General features: G+C 47.9%; 1 protein-coding gene across 2 annotated transcripts in view; it reads right to left on the bottom strand.

Annotated features, from left to right (window-relative positions):
• Positions 1-15480, bottom strand: part of PRIMPOL (primase and DNA directed polymerase) — a 348310-nt gene that overhangs the window by 205839 nt on the left and 126991 nt on the right. For both annotated transcript variants that reach the window (XM_069199467.1, XM_069199474.1), the window contains exon 5: positions 14507-14654. In XM_069199467.1, the coding sequence (XP_069055568.1) occupies positions 14507-14654 (148 nt within the window). The remainder of the gene's footprint in view (positions 1-14506; positions 14655-15480) is intronic.

The following is a 15480-nucleotide window of genomic DNA, read 5'->3' as shown; positions in this document are numbered from 1 at the left end:
ATCTGTGAAAGCCTCAGAACCACTGGAGAAGTATCTCCAACGTTGGTGGACGCAACGAGAACAGTCATCCTGAAATCAGGCAAGGGCACTGTATTATGTGTCTCTTACTGGACGATATCTTTATTAGATATAGAGCTATTCATGAAATTCTAGCTACTAGGCTGGATAATGTTCTGCCCTCCCAGATATACCTAAAACAAATGTAGTTTATTTAAGGTGGGGTCAAAAGCGATAACACTAAAAAGGCCGTCCACTTGCCTGACCTGCAAAGGTGAAGAGGGAAAGAGGGCATGTTTCTTACCCTCAATGCCAGGAAAGCCTTTGACAGAGTGGAAAGCGGTAACATTGCTCATGTGCTAGAAGCAGTGGGATGTGTCCCAAAGTTATTCTGGTGGGTTGCAGGATACTATAACAAGCCCAAGGCAAGAGTCTGTCTGAATGGCCACTGGTCATCCCAGATCAGTATACAGCCAGGAATGAGACTGGGGTGCCCCTCTCACTCCTACTTTTACCTTGGGTAATGGAGGCACCCTGTATAGGATAAGAGGAAACTCTAATATTTGGGACATTAAATTTGGGCAAGACACTTTCAAAATAATTTCATATGCCAATGATGTTCTGGTCATCCTTACACACCCCACAATCAATCTGGGGGAGGGAGTGATGGGGGGGAGGGATTTAGAGAAAAAGAGAGAAAAAAAGGAACAGAAAGAGAGAGAGAGAGAGAGAGAGAGAGAGAGAGAGAGAGAGAGAGAGAGAGAGAGAGAGAGAGAGAGAGAGAGAGAGAGAGAGAATTTCTTCCCGAAGTAGCTTACATTGAGACTAAACACTCTTATAAACTACCCCGTTTCAAGGGTCACTTTCCGTGTCAGATATAGTAGAAAACGGAACTGGACTTAAGGTTAAATGCATCTCAGTTGTCTAATATTTTCCTAAGAAAAAACAACTTTGTGAGATGTACACGGTAGAGGATGTATCCTTAAGGACAGGCAGAGACCATGACACATCGTTTGGAGTTGCCCTAACTTAGAAAACTTTGAGGAAGAATGTGATGCAGCCAGTGTTTAAGGGGGGAGGGGCGCTGGACGCTAATAATAGTCCTTGCCAGTGACGGTACACTTCCCACAGAGAATGTCTACCTAATGTTTGCAGCCAGAGACAAGACTACTTCACACTTTTCACTGGCTGCTTAACAGGTTATACTAGCTTATGGTGCAGCAACCATCCAGCAACGCTGAAACTTTGGTATCAAATACTCTAGATGCAATGAGAAACTCGCATGCGAGGAATGTTGCACATCATTAATAAGATATTGGAATTTGTGCTCTCCTACATTAGAGGAAATGTTAGACCTGGCATCCTTGGCGTAGTTTCCCCTGTCTTCTTGTCTGTGCTCCCTGTATTTTTGACTGTGTGCAAGACTTTGTTTTTGCTGGTGCTGGTACTCTGGGCACTATAGCACTGCTGACCAGTGCTAAAGTGCAAGTGCTCTCTGTGTAAACTGTATGTCTAACTGGCTTTCCCATGATTGGCATATTTGATTTACTAGTAAGTTCCTAGTACAGTGCACTAAAGGTGCCAAGGGGCCTGCAAATCAAATACTATTAGTGGGCCTGCAGCACTGATTGTGCCACCCACATGAGTAGTCCTGTAAACATGTTTCTGACCTGCCACTGCAGTGTCTGTGTGTGCAGTCTTGCACTGCCAATTCGACCAGGGCAGCATACCCGCTGGACAGGCCCAAACCTTCCCTTTTTGTGTATGTAAGGCACCCCTAAGATAGGCCCTAGGTAGCCCCATGGGCAGGGTGCAGTGTATGAAACGAGAATACTGCCAAATTCGGCTCTAATGTTGCAAGGCCTATCTCTGTCCGAGGTTAACATGGGGTCTGCCTTTAAATATCTTTTAAGTGTAGTTTCCTATTGGTAACAGAAAGAGATATGGAGTTTGGGGTCTCTGAACTCACAATTTAAAAATACATCTTTTGGTAAAGATTTCTTTTTAGATTGTCAGTTTGAAAACGTCACTTTTAGAAAGTGGGCATTTTCTTGCTTAACCATTCTGTGCCTCTGCCTGCTTGTGTATTAAACGTCTGGGTCAGGCTGTTGTGAATTCCCTCTAGACAGTGACACAAAGGGAGCTGGGGTGTAGCCTGCATATCCTGAGTCTCCTGGGCTAGCGTGGGGCAGGAGGAGCTGACACTTACACCTCAAAATGCTGTGCCTGTCCTCATACAATGCAGTCTCCAACTCCCGGCGTGCATCTGGGGCCAGGTCTGGGAAAGGCAAGATCTTATGAAAAAACAGAGACTTTCCTTTGAAGTTTGCCTACTTCAAAGGCAGAAAGGAGTATAAGTAGTGGACCCAAAACCCCAGACTTTTAGATTACTTCTGGACCAAGAGGAATATCTGCCAAGGGGAAGAGCTGAAGAGCTGGAGGGGGAGTACTGCCCCTTCACCTGTGAGTGTGCTTTGCTGGGTTGGCCTTCAGTTGCTGCTTCTGCCTTTAAGAGGACAAAAACTGGACTTTGCTGTGTTTTCCTGCTTGTGAAGTGTCTCCAAGGGCTTGGACAGAGCTTGCCCCCTGTTCTGAAGTCTCAGGGCCATCAAAGACTTCCTCTGCCAGCACCTGGACTCTCTTGCTGAGACTCCTACCCTGCAAAGTGGTGCCCAATCCAGTCCCTGGGCCCTTAAAAGGAGAAGCTGGTGGAACCAAGACTGAAATCCACACACAGAAGCCGTGCAGGAGAAAAATCGACGCAGCTCCTGCTTCATAGCTGAAAAATCAACGCCCAACCTGCATCGTGGCTGGGAAATCAAAGCATCACCCACGCAGCGTGGCTCTTTACCACTGTGTGCCAGGATTTTGCATGCATCGTCGTTTGGCGTCAAAACAACAGTGAACCTGCGCGGACCCGAAGTCGCTCGTCCAGAAATCGACGCATCACCGAGCAGCTTTATTTTTGACACAAACCAGGTACTTGTTCTGCTTTCCTGCTCTTATCTCATAACTGAGCTTACAGAACCTCTCTGGAATGCACTTCTGGGTTTAAATAAGACATTTATTGTTATGACTTCACCGCAAGGTTCTTGAGAGACAAAATTAGTAGATTGGAAGCACACGTTCAAAAGTAGTCGCAGCAATGAAAGCAAAATATATCAAAGTACTTCTCAGTTGCAATGTACACAGCATATGTGATTATATTATAGCATAACTTCAAAGCAAAGCATAAAAGTCAAAATTCATCACCGTAGGGCCTATAGCTCAGCTTCATCTTTCTGGGGTCTGCAAGTTGATGACTCCGGTCAACTGCGAGAAAGAGATTTTCTACCCAAACGGGAGACAGGCAACTGACGTCTACGTTCCTGTCTGAAGTCAAGCAGATTCAATCTACCTCTGCTGTAGTCCAGAGTCATCCTTAAAAGCAAACTCAGTGTGAGAACCAAAGAAACTTGGAGAGTGGCCAATTCTCCCGAGCTCCTCGTTCTCAGACTGGATTGCGAGGTAAACACAAAATCTACGTCCTCTTATCAGCTATGGTCTGGTGTGAAGAACACTGCTTGATCTATCATGTGGAAAAACACAGCTTGGAAAAACACAGCTCCTCTGCAATGTCTAACCCCACATTAAAGCCAATAGGCAGCTAACCTAAATATCAAATGTAATGTCTAATGTCATGTCAAAGCTAATAGGCAGCTAAACTGAATACAGAATGTAATGGCTAATGCCATGTCAAAGCCAATAGGCAGCTAAACTGAATACAGAATGTAATGGCTAATGCCATGTTAAAGCCAATAAGCAACTGACCTGAATACAGAATGTAATGGCTAACTCCATGTTAAAGCCAATAGGCAGCTAAACTGAATACAACATGTAATGTGCTACTGGTGAACATTGAGCAACTAATATGTGCAGTGGTAAAACACAAAGTCATTGGTCAAACACAATTAATAGTATTGCAGTACTATGTGCAAAAACAATGCATTAATTGATTTCTATGGATCAATAATCAATCAATCAGGGGATTAGTATAGCGCGGCTAATCAGTCGATCAGTCGAAGAGCCAGGTCTTGAGGTCCTTCCTGAACTGAGACAGGGTGGGGGATTGCCTGAGGTGGATGGGGAGGGTGTTCCAGGTCTTGGTGGCGATGTGGGAGAAGGATCTTCCTCCAGCTGTGGTTTTCCAGATGCGGGGGACCTTGGCGAGGGCCTGGTGGGCGGAGCAGAGTTGTCTGGCAGGAGTGGAGAAGGCGAGTCTGTGGTTGAGGTAGGCTGCTCCAGCGTCGTGTAGGGCCTTGTAGGTGTTGGTCAGGAGTTTAAAGGTGATTCTCTTGTCGATTGGCAACCAGTGCAGGTCTCTTAGGAGGGCGGAGGTGTGACTGTGTCGTGGGGCGTTCTTGATGAGCCGGGCAGAGGTGTTTTGGATGCGTTGTAGTCTTCTCTGGGTCTTGGCAGTGGTTCTGGCGTAGAGAGCATTGCCGTAGTCGAGTTGGCTTCTGACAAGGGCCTGGGTGACTGTCCTTCTGGTTTCGGTGGGGATCCATTTGTAGATCTTTTGGAGCATGCCCAGGGTGTGCAAGCAGTCCGATGAGACAGCGCTCACCTGTCCGTCCATTGACAGCAATGAGTCTAAGATGACGCCGAGGTTGCTGGCATGGTCAGTGGGGGCGTTTCCGAGTGCGGAGGACCACCAAGAGTCGTTCCAGGCAGAGGGTGTGGATCCAAGGATGAGGACTTCTGTTTTTGGCGGCGAGGAGGGCGGCCTCAGTGCTATGGTTGCTTCTGAATCCTGACTGAGAGGGGTCCAGGATGTTGTTGGTTTCCAGGAAAGTGGTGAGTTGTTCGTTGACTGCCTTCTCAATGACTTTGGCCGGAAAGGGGAGCAGGGAGATGGGCCGGTAGTTCTTTAGGGCTGTTGCGTCAGCGGTGGGTTTCTTCAGTAGAGGTTTGATCTCTACGTGTTTCCAACTCTCAGGGAAGGTGGCAGATTCGAAGGAGTGGTTGATAATATGCCAGAGTTTGGGTGCAATGATTTTGCTGGCTCAGTTGAAGATGTGGTGAGGGCAGGGGTCGGTGGGACCTCCTGAGTGGATGGTTGCCATGATGTTGTGGGTCTCTGTGTTGGTGATGATGTTCCAGCGGAGGAGGGGGGGTGAAGCTTCAGTCGAAGGGCTGGTGGTGAGAGTCGGGGGGCCCTGGGTGGTGAAGCTGTCGTAAATGTCTGAGATCTTGCAATAGAAGTAGTTGGTGAGGTTTTCGCAGAGTTCTTGCGACGGGGGGATGTTTGTGGAGTTGGTGTTGGTGAACTCTTTGATGACTGAAAAAAGTTCCTTGCTGTTGTGGGCATTTTTATTGATGCGTTGTTGCAGGGCGAGTCGCTTGGTGGTCCTAATGAGCTAGTGGTGATGTTTGATGGCGTTCTTGAAGTTTTTATGACTTGCAGGGGTCTTGTCTGTGCGCCACTTCCTCTCCAGACATCTCCAGGCCTGTTTTAATTCTTTGAGTGCCGGGGTGAACCAGTTTGCTTTCTTGGCTGTGCTTCTGTGGTGGAGTGTCTTAAAGTGGGGCGAGGGTGTTGGTGCAGTCGGTGATCCATGCGTGGAGGTTGTGTGCGGTGGTGTTGGTGTTGTCAGGGGAGTCGTCATTGGGGGTGTTGTATTGAGGCTGGCGGTGAGTTGGGCTTCAGTGACTTTGTGCCAATTTCTGCTGGGAAGTTGGACAGTGTGGTGTCGACCGATGGGTTTGCTGAAGTTGAAGTGAATGCAGTGGTGGTCAGTCCATTAGAGCTTGGTGGTGTGGCTGACGGAGACGTGGTTGCTGGTGGAGAAAATGGGGTCCAGAGCTTGACTGGCTGATTGTGTGGGTGTGGTGATGAGTTGCTTGAGTCCAAGGTTGGTGAGGTTTTCGATCAGGGTGGCATTGGGTTTTCCAGGTGGAAGTTTAGGTTCCCCAGTAGAATGTAGTCCTTGGATGTAAGGGCGTGGGTGGAGGCTAGGTCGTGATGGTGTTGCAGAATGGGGGGTGGGGGCCCGGCAGACTGTAGATGAGGGTGCCCTGCAGAGTGGTGTTAGGGTTGGATCCAATTTGGAAGTGGAGGAGTTCCATGTTGGTTGGGGAGTCTTTGGTGCTGGTGGAGGGGCGTAAAGACTCTTTGTGGCCAATGGCTATGCCTCCCCTGGGCAGTTCGTGAGGTCTCTACAGTTGATCTTGTAACCGTCTGGGATGGCAATGTCAGTAGCCGAGGAGGGGTTAAGCAATGTTTGCGTGAGGAAGGCGACGTCCAGGGATGTGGTGTCTATGAGGTTCCAGAGTCCGATGGCGTGCCTGTGGATGGAGCGAGTATTGATCAGGATGCATCGGAGGCTGTGATCTGCTTTGTGGGTCCTCCGGGTGGGGGGGGGAGGAGGGAGAAGGAAGGTTGAGTAACGGAGGCTGGTGAATCTGCAGTGGCGACAGGTGAAGGGCCCCTTGGTGTTGCTTGGAGATACCTTCTTGCAGTTGTTGTTGTGTCCCGGGTTGAGTGAGATGAGTGCTGCTGGAGTGTAGTGGCGGGCTGGAAGTCCAGGAGTCCTGGCGCTGGTCGTGGTCAGGTCACGATGGGCACAGCTGCTGCCATTAAATAGGGGGGGGAAGAAGAGGACAGCTGGGAAGCGGAAGCGGGAAAAGGCGATTTAAAAAAAAGGGGGCAGGCCACAGGGGTAGCAGTGGCAGGGATACAGCACAAGAGAGAGGAGGAAGCGGGCCGCTGGGGAGCGAAAAAGAAAGGGACAAGAGTGGGGAGAGTGAGAAAGTGGAGTGAGGGAAGAAAGCGAGGGAGGGATTAAGCGCAAAAAGCGAACAACACAAAAGGAACACCAAAGGAAACAGAACAAAAAGGAATAGCACACAGAGTAAAAAAAAGAAAAGAGGCCAAAAGAGTAAAAAAATAAAAGAGATAAAGAGGCAGAGGGCAGCCTAGCAAAAGAGCAGAGCTCTACCACTAGGCACCAGGGATGAGGCGCAGGCAGAAGCCTGCAGGTGGAGGAGGTCCTCGAACTCCTGACAGAGGTCAGAGTTCCGAGGCACGAAGGGCTCTACTTGCCAGTGGAGCTATGGGGGAGGCAGAGCAGTTAACTGACTAGGTCAGTGATGTTGCTCGCCCTACCGTGCAGCGGCCGCCATTAAGTAGGGGGGGGGGGGGATAGAGGACGGCTGGGAGGCAGAAGACGGCGTGAAAAAAAGGGGGCAGGCCCGTGGGGCAGCAGTGGCAGGGATAGAGCATGAGAGAGAAGAAGAGGGCAGGGCCGCAGGGGCAGCAGGGGAGAGAGGGGGGGGGGCGAGAGTGGGGAGAGAGAGAGCGGAGTGAGGGGAGAAAGGGAGGGAGAGAGTAAGCGCAAAAAGCGAAGGACACAAAAGGTACACCAAAGGAAACAGAAAGGAACAACACACAGAGTAAAAAAGAGGCAAAGAGGAAAAAAACAGAGATAAAGAGGCAGAGGGCAGCCTCGCAAAAGTGCAGAGCTCTCCCACTAGGCACCAGGGAAGAGGCGCAGGCAGAAGCCTGCGGGTGGAGGAGGGCCTCGAACTCCTGACAGAGGTCAGAGTTCGGAGGAACAAAGGGATCTACTTGCCAGTGGATCTACAGGGAGGCAGAGCAGTTCACTGACTAGGTCTTTTTACTTTAAAAAAAATTAAGGCTCTTTTTACTTTAAAAATTCATAACTTTGCTTGTATATGTTGAGTTTTTGTCATTTTGGTCTTGTTAAATTTACACAAATATTGGCTATTTGTCAAAACTGGTGTTGTGTCACTTTTGTGGTGTTTTCACTGTGTTACTGTGTGTGTTGGTACAAATACTTTACACATTGCCTCTGAGATAAGCCTGACTGTTTGTGCCAAGCTACCAAAGGGGTGAGCAGGGGTTTTCCTGGGGGTGTAACTTGCAAGCAAGCTGACTAGAGTGAGGGTCCCTGCTTGGACAGAGTGCAAACGGACTGCCAACTAGAGACCCCATTTCTAACAGGAAACTATGGACAAGTTACATGTAAAAGTCACGTTAGAGTATTGAGGGCACTGGGGAGAGATATGTACACCCCAAGACCGGAGGGGAATAGAGAAGAAACAGAGCATAGCGAGAAGAAAGCAGAGAGAGAAGAGTAGACATTACAGATTTGTAAGGTGATGGGGGAGTGGGATGTTGGGGGGATTATTTAGGTGGTTATGCCTGCCGTATTATATTTTGAAATAACACACAATGACGAGTATTGAAAACTAAAAAATACAAATAAAGAGAGATTGCAAGATTTCTGTGGCCCTTTTCATAGGCCAGGCCATCCCAAACCCTAAACAGACAATGAAATGGAAGGCCGTGTAAGGGTCAAGTTTAAACTCGAAAGGCACATTCAAAATGCTTTTTCTCCCGATATCCTGCAGTGACAAAAACAAATGCTTTGTTTTAGAAAAATAAGTTACTTACCTTCGGTAACACTTTTTCTGGTGGATACATTAGCTACCTGTGGATTCCTCACATTATGAATTCTCCCAATGCACCAGCGTCTGACAGAAAATCTTCTTCCCAGCTCTCACAATTGCACTGCTCCACGCGACTCCGTCTGACGTCACTGTGCCAATAAGAGGTCCTCACCAGCGTGCTGACATCAGTTTCACCCATTTTCTACATGCCTTTGAGGCGAACAGGTGAAAACCAACCTCACAATACACACATAAAACCATAATGATGTAATACATTTATAACCATCATTTATATATACATTTTGGGCCTGATTCTAACTTTGGAGGACGGTGTTAAACCGTCCCAAAAGTGGCGGATATACCACCTACCGTATTACGAGTTCCATAGGATATAATGGACTCGTAATACGGTAGGTGGTATATCCGCCACTTTTGGGACGGTTTAACACCGTCCTCCAAAGTTAGAATCAGGCCCATAATTACCAAAACGTATATACACTTGTAAAACAAAAGCCTTGGTATGACCAGGGAGGCAACAGGGAGGCGGTGGGACTGTGAGGAATCCACAGGTAGCTAATGTATCCACCAGATTCCACACCTTATGAATAGAGTCCCAAAGCAGTACTGCACTTGGAAGTGGGTGTCTGACTGGTTACACCAAGAAATCCTGCAATACAGAACGTGCAAAATGGCCATCCCTCCTAACTTCCGAGTCCAAGCAATAATGCTTTGCGAAGGTGTGGAGGGATGCCCAAGTTGCAGCCTTGCAAATATCCACCACCTGAACCCCTCTAGCCAGGGCCGAAGTGGCAAACTTAGCCCTGGTCGAATGGGCTCTAATACCCTCAGGGGGAACCTTCTTTGCCAACGTGTAACAAACCTTGATACAAAGAATGACCCACTTGGATATAGTTCTTTTATGGACCGCTCTGCCCTTCCTCTTTCCTACATATCCCACAAATAGCTTGTCTTCCAAGCGAAAGTCCTTTGTCCTCTCAATATAAAAAATGAGAGCCCTTTGGGGGTCCAAACGATGGAGCCTCTCTTCCTCCTTCAAGGGGTGAGGAGGAGGGTAGAAAGATGGAAGGGTAATAGTCTGTCCCATATGAAAAGGAGTGACAACTTTAGGTAGGAAAGCCACCCTGGTTTTCAGCACCACTTTATCAGGAAAGAATAAAGTAAAGGGAGGTTTAACACTAAGAGCCTGAAGCTCACAGACACTAGCCGATGTAATAGCTATCAGGAAAACCATCTTAAGAACTAAAAATCTTAACGGACAAGAATGCATGGGTTCAAACGGTGAACCCGTTAAAAAAGTTAAACCAGATTCAAATCCCACTGAGGCATAAGAAAGGGAGTGGGAGGAAATGTATTAGTTAAACCCTTTAAGAACCTAATAACAATTGGTGATTTAAAAAAGGAGGGTTGATCCAGAAGGCAAAGAAAGGCTGACAGTGCCACCAAATAGCCTTTAACAGTAGCAACTGCACAACCCTTCTGTGCTAAAGCTAATGCAAACAACAGAACATCAGACAGATGGGCCCTCAAAGGATCAATTTGATTCTCTCCACACCAAGCCACGAATTTTGCCCACCTGCCGGCATAAACAGTCTTAGTGAGTGTCGCCTGGCTGATAAAATAACATCCACTACCTCTGGTGGGAGAGAGAAAGCACTCAGATTGCCCCATTCAATCTCCAGGCTTGTAGGTGCAGGCTCTGGAGGTGGGCATGTAGAACTTGCCCTTGCAACTGCGAGAGGAGATCTGCTGTGAGAGGGAGACGGAGCGGAGGGCACAGTGAGAGTTGGAGAAGGTCCGTGTACCACACCCTTCTTGGCCAATTCGGAGCTTTTAAAATGACCTGAGCCCGATCTTGGCGAATCTTCCTCAGAACCCGAGGAATCAAGGGTATTGGGGGGACAGGACGCGTAAAGCAGCTGGTCACACCAAGAGATCTGAAACGCGTCCCCCAAAGCTCCTTGCACCGGATACTGGAGGCTGCAGAACGACGGGCCGTGCGCGTTCTCCCAAGTGGCAAACAGATCTATCCGTGGAGAACCCCACATCTGAAAGATGTGATGGACCAGATCCGGATGGAGACCCCACTCGTGATCAGCCAAGAAATGTCGACAGAGTGTACGGACATACGTTGAGCACTCCGGCCAGATGATTCGCTACCAAGTAAATCCGATGGTCCTGAAGCCAGGACCAGAGCTGCAGAGCCTCTCTGCAGAGAAGGTACGACCCCACTCCTCCCTGCTTGTTTATATACCACATCACAGTAGTTTTGTCCGTCAGAACCTGAACTGACTGACCGCGAAGGGATGGGAGGAAGGCCTTGAGAGCCAGACATATCGCCCACAATTCTAACAGATTGATATGAAAAGTCTGTTCCACTGGAGACCAACGACCTTTGATCTCAAGGTCTCCCCGATGAGCTCCCCACCCTAGAGTGGAAGCATCCGTTATGACCGTGGCCACCGGAGGTGGTAGTGAAAATGGCCTTCCTTGAGAAAGGTTGCCGCCCACAGCCCACCATCGTAGATCCGCTGCGTCGTCTCTGGAGATCGATATCGACTCCTTGAGATCCCCTTTGTGTTGAAACCACTGCCTGTGGAGGCACCTTTGAAGAGCCCTCATGTGCCAATGTGCATGAGTGACCAACAGAATGCAAGAAGCGAACAGACCGAGCAGGCGTAGGACCTTGAGGACTGGAACAACCACTCCATTTTGAAACATTAGAATCAACGCCTGGATGTCCTGAATCCGCTGAGGAGGAGGATAGGCTCGATTCAATGCTGTATCCAGTATTGCCCCTATGAACAGGAGGCGCTGCGAGGGCTCCAGGTGAGTGATGCAGCACAAGCTTCAGAGACTTGGCTTTGATCAACCAATCGTCCAGGTAAGGGAATACCGATATTCCCTTCCTTCTGAGACTTAATGCAAAAACGCCATCACCTTCTTGAAGACTCGAGGTGCTGAAGTAAGACCAAACGTAAGGACCGCAAACTGGTAGTGTTGCGACCCCACCACAAACTGGAGATACGTCCTGTGAGTCTTGAGTATAGGTATATGAAAGTAAGCATCCTGCAAGTCGACAGACACCATCCAATCCTCTTTGTTCAAACGCCAGAAGTACCTGCGCTAGAGTCAGCATCTTGAATTTCTCCTGTTTGAGGAACCAATTCAAAATCCTCACGGCCAGGATTGGTCTCAATCGACCATCCTTCTTGGGAATCAGAAAATATCTTGAATAACAACCCTGGCCCCTTACCTGCTCTGGAACCAACTCCACTGCACCTTTTGATAATAGGATTTGAACCTCCTGCTGCAACAACAGGAGATGGTCTTCGGAACAAAACGAGGGACAGGGAGGGATGGGAGGGGGAAACTCCTGAAAAGGAAGAGCATATCCTTTCCTCACAATGTTTAGAACCCAGGAGTCTGATGTGACTAACTCCCACTCGCGGAGAAAAAGACTTAAATCTTCCCCCTACAGGAGAAGTATGGCTGAAAATGGGCAGAAAACTAGGACTGCTTCCCTTGCTGTTGTCCTACAGAGGAAGAGGATGATGCAGGGTGCTGCTGGGTGGCCCCTCTTGTCCGAACCCTCCCCCACACTCTAAAGGACCTATATGGGAGACTGGCAGGCTGTTGGACTGTGGACTGAGGCCTCCCATGGTAAACAGCTCCACGCCCAAACCCCCTGAACCTTCGGAAGGACCTGAAAGGGGTAGTAGTGGAAGCCTGCAGATCCAAAGACTTTGCTGTGGCCCTACTGTCCTTAAAGCGCTCTAAGGCAGAGTCAGCTTTAGCACCAAAAAGCTTTTCCCCATCAAAAGGCAAGTCCAAGAGAGTAGTCTGGGCATCCAAAGAAAAGCCAGAGGACCTCAACCACGCATGCCTCCTGGTAGCGACAGAGGTACCCATCGCCCTGCCCACCGAATCTGTAGAATCCAGACCAGACTGGATAATCTGTCTAGCTGCCTCCTGAGCATCTGACAGGAGTTCTTCAAATTGTCCTTGCATCTCCTGCGGCAAGTCTGGAACCATAGCCTTAGCTGTGTCCATCAGGGCGTTCACATATCTACCTAATACACAAGTAATGTTTGCTGCTTTGAAGGCCATACTACAGGAAGAAAAAGTCTTCTGCACCGACTGCTCCATCCTCTTTGACTCCCTGTCCGACGGAATCACAGAGAAGGAGCCTGGTGCAGACCGTGTGGAACATGAGGCCTGAACAACTAGACTCCCCGGGGTAGGATGTTTTTACAAAAATCCCGGATCCCCAGGAGCCACCCTATACCTCCTTGCCACAGATCTGTTGACAGCTAGGGACGACACAGGCTTCCTCCATACCTCTAAGATAAGCTCTGTAAGAGCATCATTAAATGGGAGCAATGGTTCGGCTGAAGCCGAAGAAGGATGCAGGACCTCAGTTAGAATATTAGTTTAGATCCCCGCAGCAGGCAACGGAAGATCCAAAAAATGGGCCGCCTTCCTGACCACAGTATGGAAAGAGGCCGCTTCCTCCGTAAACTCCTCTGGAGAAGAAAGGTCCCATTCCGGGGAAGTGTCTAGCCCACTGGCTGAGTCAAGTCCTTGATATTCCCCTAAGGGCTCCGCAATCTCTCCTTCCTCCAGCAGTGGTCACCTGAGGCTCCGTCATCAGCGTCAACTGATACGGTGATGTCATCGGCGCCGCAGGTCTTTGAGGCAATGTTATCGGTGCCGAACCGGCAACCTCAGCCAGATAAAAGGGCATAAACGGCGCCGCCTTGTAAGAAGCCGGGGAGCCCAAGATAAATGCCAAAGGACCCGTGGGACCAGCCGGTGCACCAGCAGGGGCCATAGCATTAAACATACTAAACATGGCATTTAAAAATGCCGCCAGATCCACTGCCGGAACCGGGAAGGCAGGATACCGCTGGTCTCCATGCGGCACTTGTGCCGGTTGAGCATCCGAATCGTGTGCTGCAGGTGAATAGCGAGGACTCTCTGGAGGCGCGACCACCTCCAAGACCGACGGTGCCGGAAAAGCCTGAGGGCTTTGAGGCTGTGGAGTCACAGTAGGACTAACCACTCACGTCGCACGACGCCGTCTAGATGGAGACGTGGACCTTGAACAGCTCCGAGCCGAAAGACGCCGAGCGTCGTGACAACGTCGCTTCTTATGCTTCTTCGACAAAGTGTGAGAAGATGATCTATGATGGCTCTTATGTCCTTTCTTCGCCTTAGCCAAAAAGAGTTTGGCTTCTCTCTCCTTCAGCACCTTTGGATTCATGCTCTGGCAGGATACACACTCCTTAACGTCATGCTCAGAGCTTAAACACCAAAGGCAATCATCATGAGGGTCGGTAACCGACATGCAACCCCCGCACAATCGACAAGGCTTAAACCCAGACTTCCTAGGAGGAGCCATTGTAACCAGAAACAAGATGGAACACCTTCAACAGTAGCAAGAGCTAGGAGAAAACCGTTAGCGTCAAGGGCACAGAAAAAGGGGAACGGATGTCAGCATGCCGGCCAGGACCTTTTATTGGCACGGTGATGTCAGACAGAGTCGTGTGGAGCTGTGCAATTGTGACATCCTCGTCGACGTCGAGAGCTGGGAATAAGATTTTCCGTCGAATGCTGGCACATTGGGAGAATTCATAGGGGAACGGATGTCAGCATGCCGGCCAGGACCTTTTATTGGCACGGTGATGTCAGACAGAGTCGTGTGGAGCTGTGCAATTGTGACATCCTCGTCGACGTCGAGAGCTGGGAATAAGATTTTCCGTCGAATGCTGGCACATTGGGAGAATTCATAAGGTGAGGAATCCACAGGTAGCTGTATCCATCAGAAACTATTTGTAACAGAGGATGGAATGATTTATTGAAGTTTCAAATATAAAGGTCTCTGATGCTTTGCATAGGAAAAACTCAGAGACAGAAGAGTACACCAATAATAGGACCACATGGAGAGAGAAAAATAATTCCCTGAAACTTTTCAGAAGATCAGTGGCAAAAGCTCTGACAGACAGCTGAGTTGTCAAACCAGATATCAACTTACCAGCATGAATGTTATCTTTAAATGCTGCATTTTGCAGCAAAAATATTAAATGTCGACTAAACTTGTTTTCTGTGCTGGAATCTAAATTTAACACATCCTTTGCAGAACATTCAATTCCATAAAATTCTTCTAGTTTTCTGCTGATGTACTGAAAATATAAAGAACAAAAACTAAGTTAGTGTCTTGTCATGGTTCCATATACATATATCTCGAGATGAAGACTGAATCCCGTTGACCATTCCATGCGCCATGAAATGCACATTATTAGTTGAATAAAAATTGCCGAATTTTCATTTACTGGTGTGCCCGGGTTCTACTGTGAAGGATATATATAAACACCCACCCACATAAAAATGTATAATATATATATATATATATATATATATATATATATATATATATATATATATATCTCTCTCTCTATATATATATATATATATACATATATATATATATATATATATATCAGATTAGCAGGCACTTGTTTACTCATCCTTGCACTAATGCATCTAATTATTCACCCTCTCATTTAATCTTGAATTAACACACTTGCCCAGCTACAATAAAAGTAAAAAACTCAACAAGTATTTACAATTAAATATATGCAAGATAAATTCAAAGTATAAAAAGGAAACGTGTTCCGCCTTACATGTAGGGTGTATGCTTGCAATAAATAATACAATTATACACATCAGCGGATGCAATGGTATTATTGAAGTTCCAATATAGCCACATTTATAAGCAAAGTGCTGCCCATTTTGGAGCGATAAAACATGTATAAGCTATGAATTACATCATACCAAAACAGCTGCTCAGTCAAAAAAACGTTCTGGGCAGGCACCTTGGAATGATGTTCTATAGTGGATCTTCGTAACGATCCATGAAATCATTCTGCTTCTTAACAGAACAGTGAAACAATGATATCCTCTGGACTATAAGATTCAAAGATGGCTGCAACACACAAATGAAAGGAG

This window comes from Pleurodeles waltl, chromosome 1_2, assembly GCF_031143425.1.
Source record: "Pleurodeles waltl isolate 20211129_DDA chromosome 1_2, aPleWal1.hap1.20221129, whole genome shotgun sequence".
Classification (NCBI taxonomy): domain Eukaryota; kingdom Metazoa; phylum Chordata; class Amphibia; order Caudata; family Salamandridae; genus Pleurodeles; species Pleurodeles waltl.
Note: the sequence above shows the minus strand (reverse complement) of the source record. Positions and strands in the feature narration are given on the sequence as shown.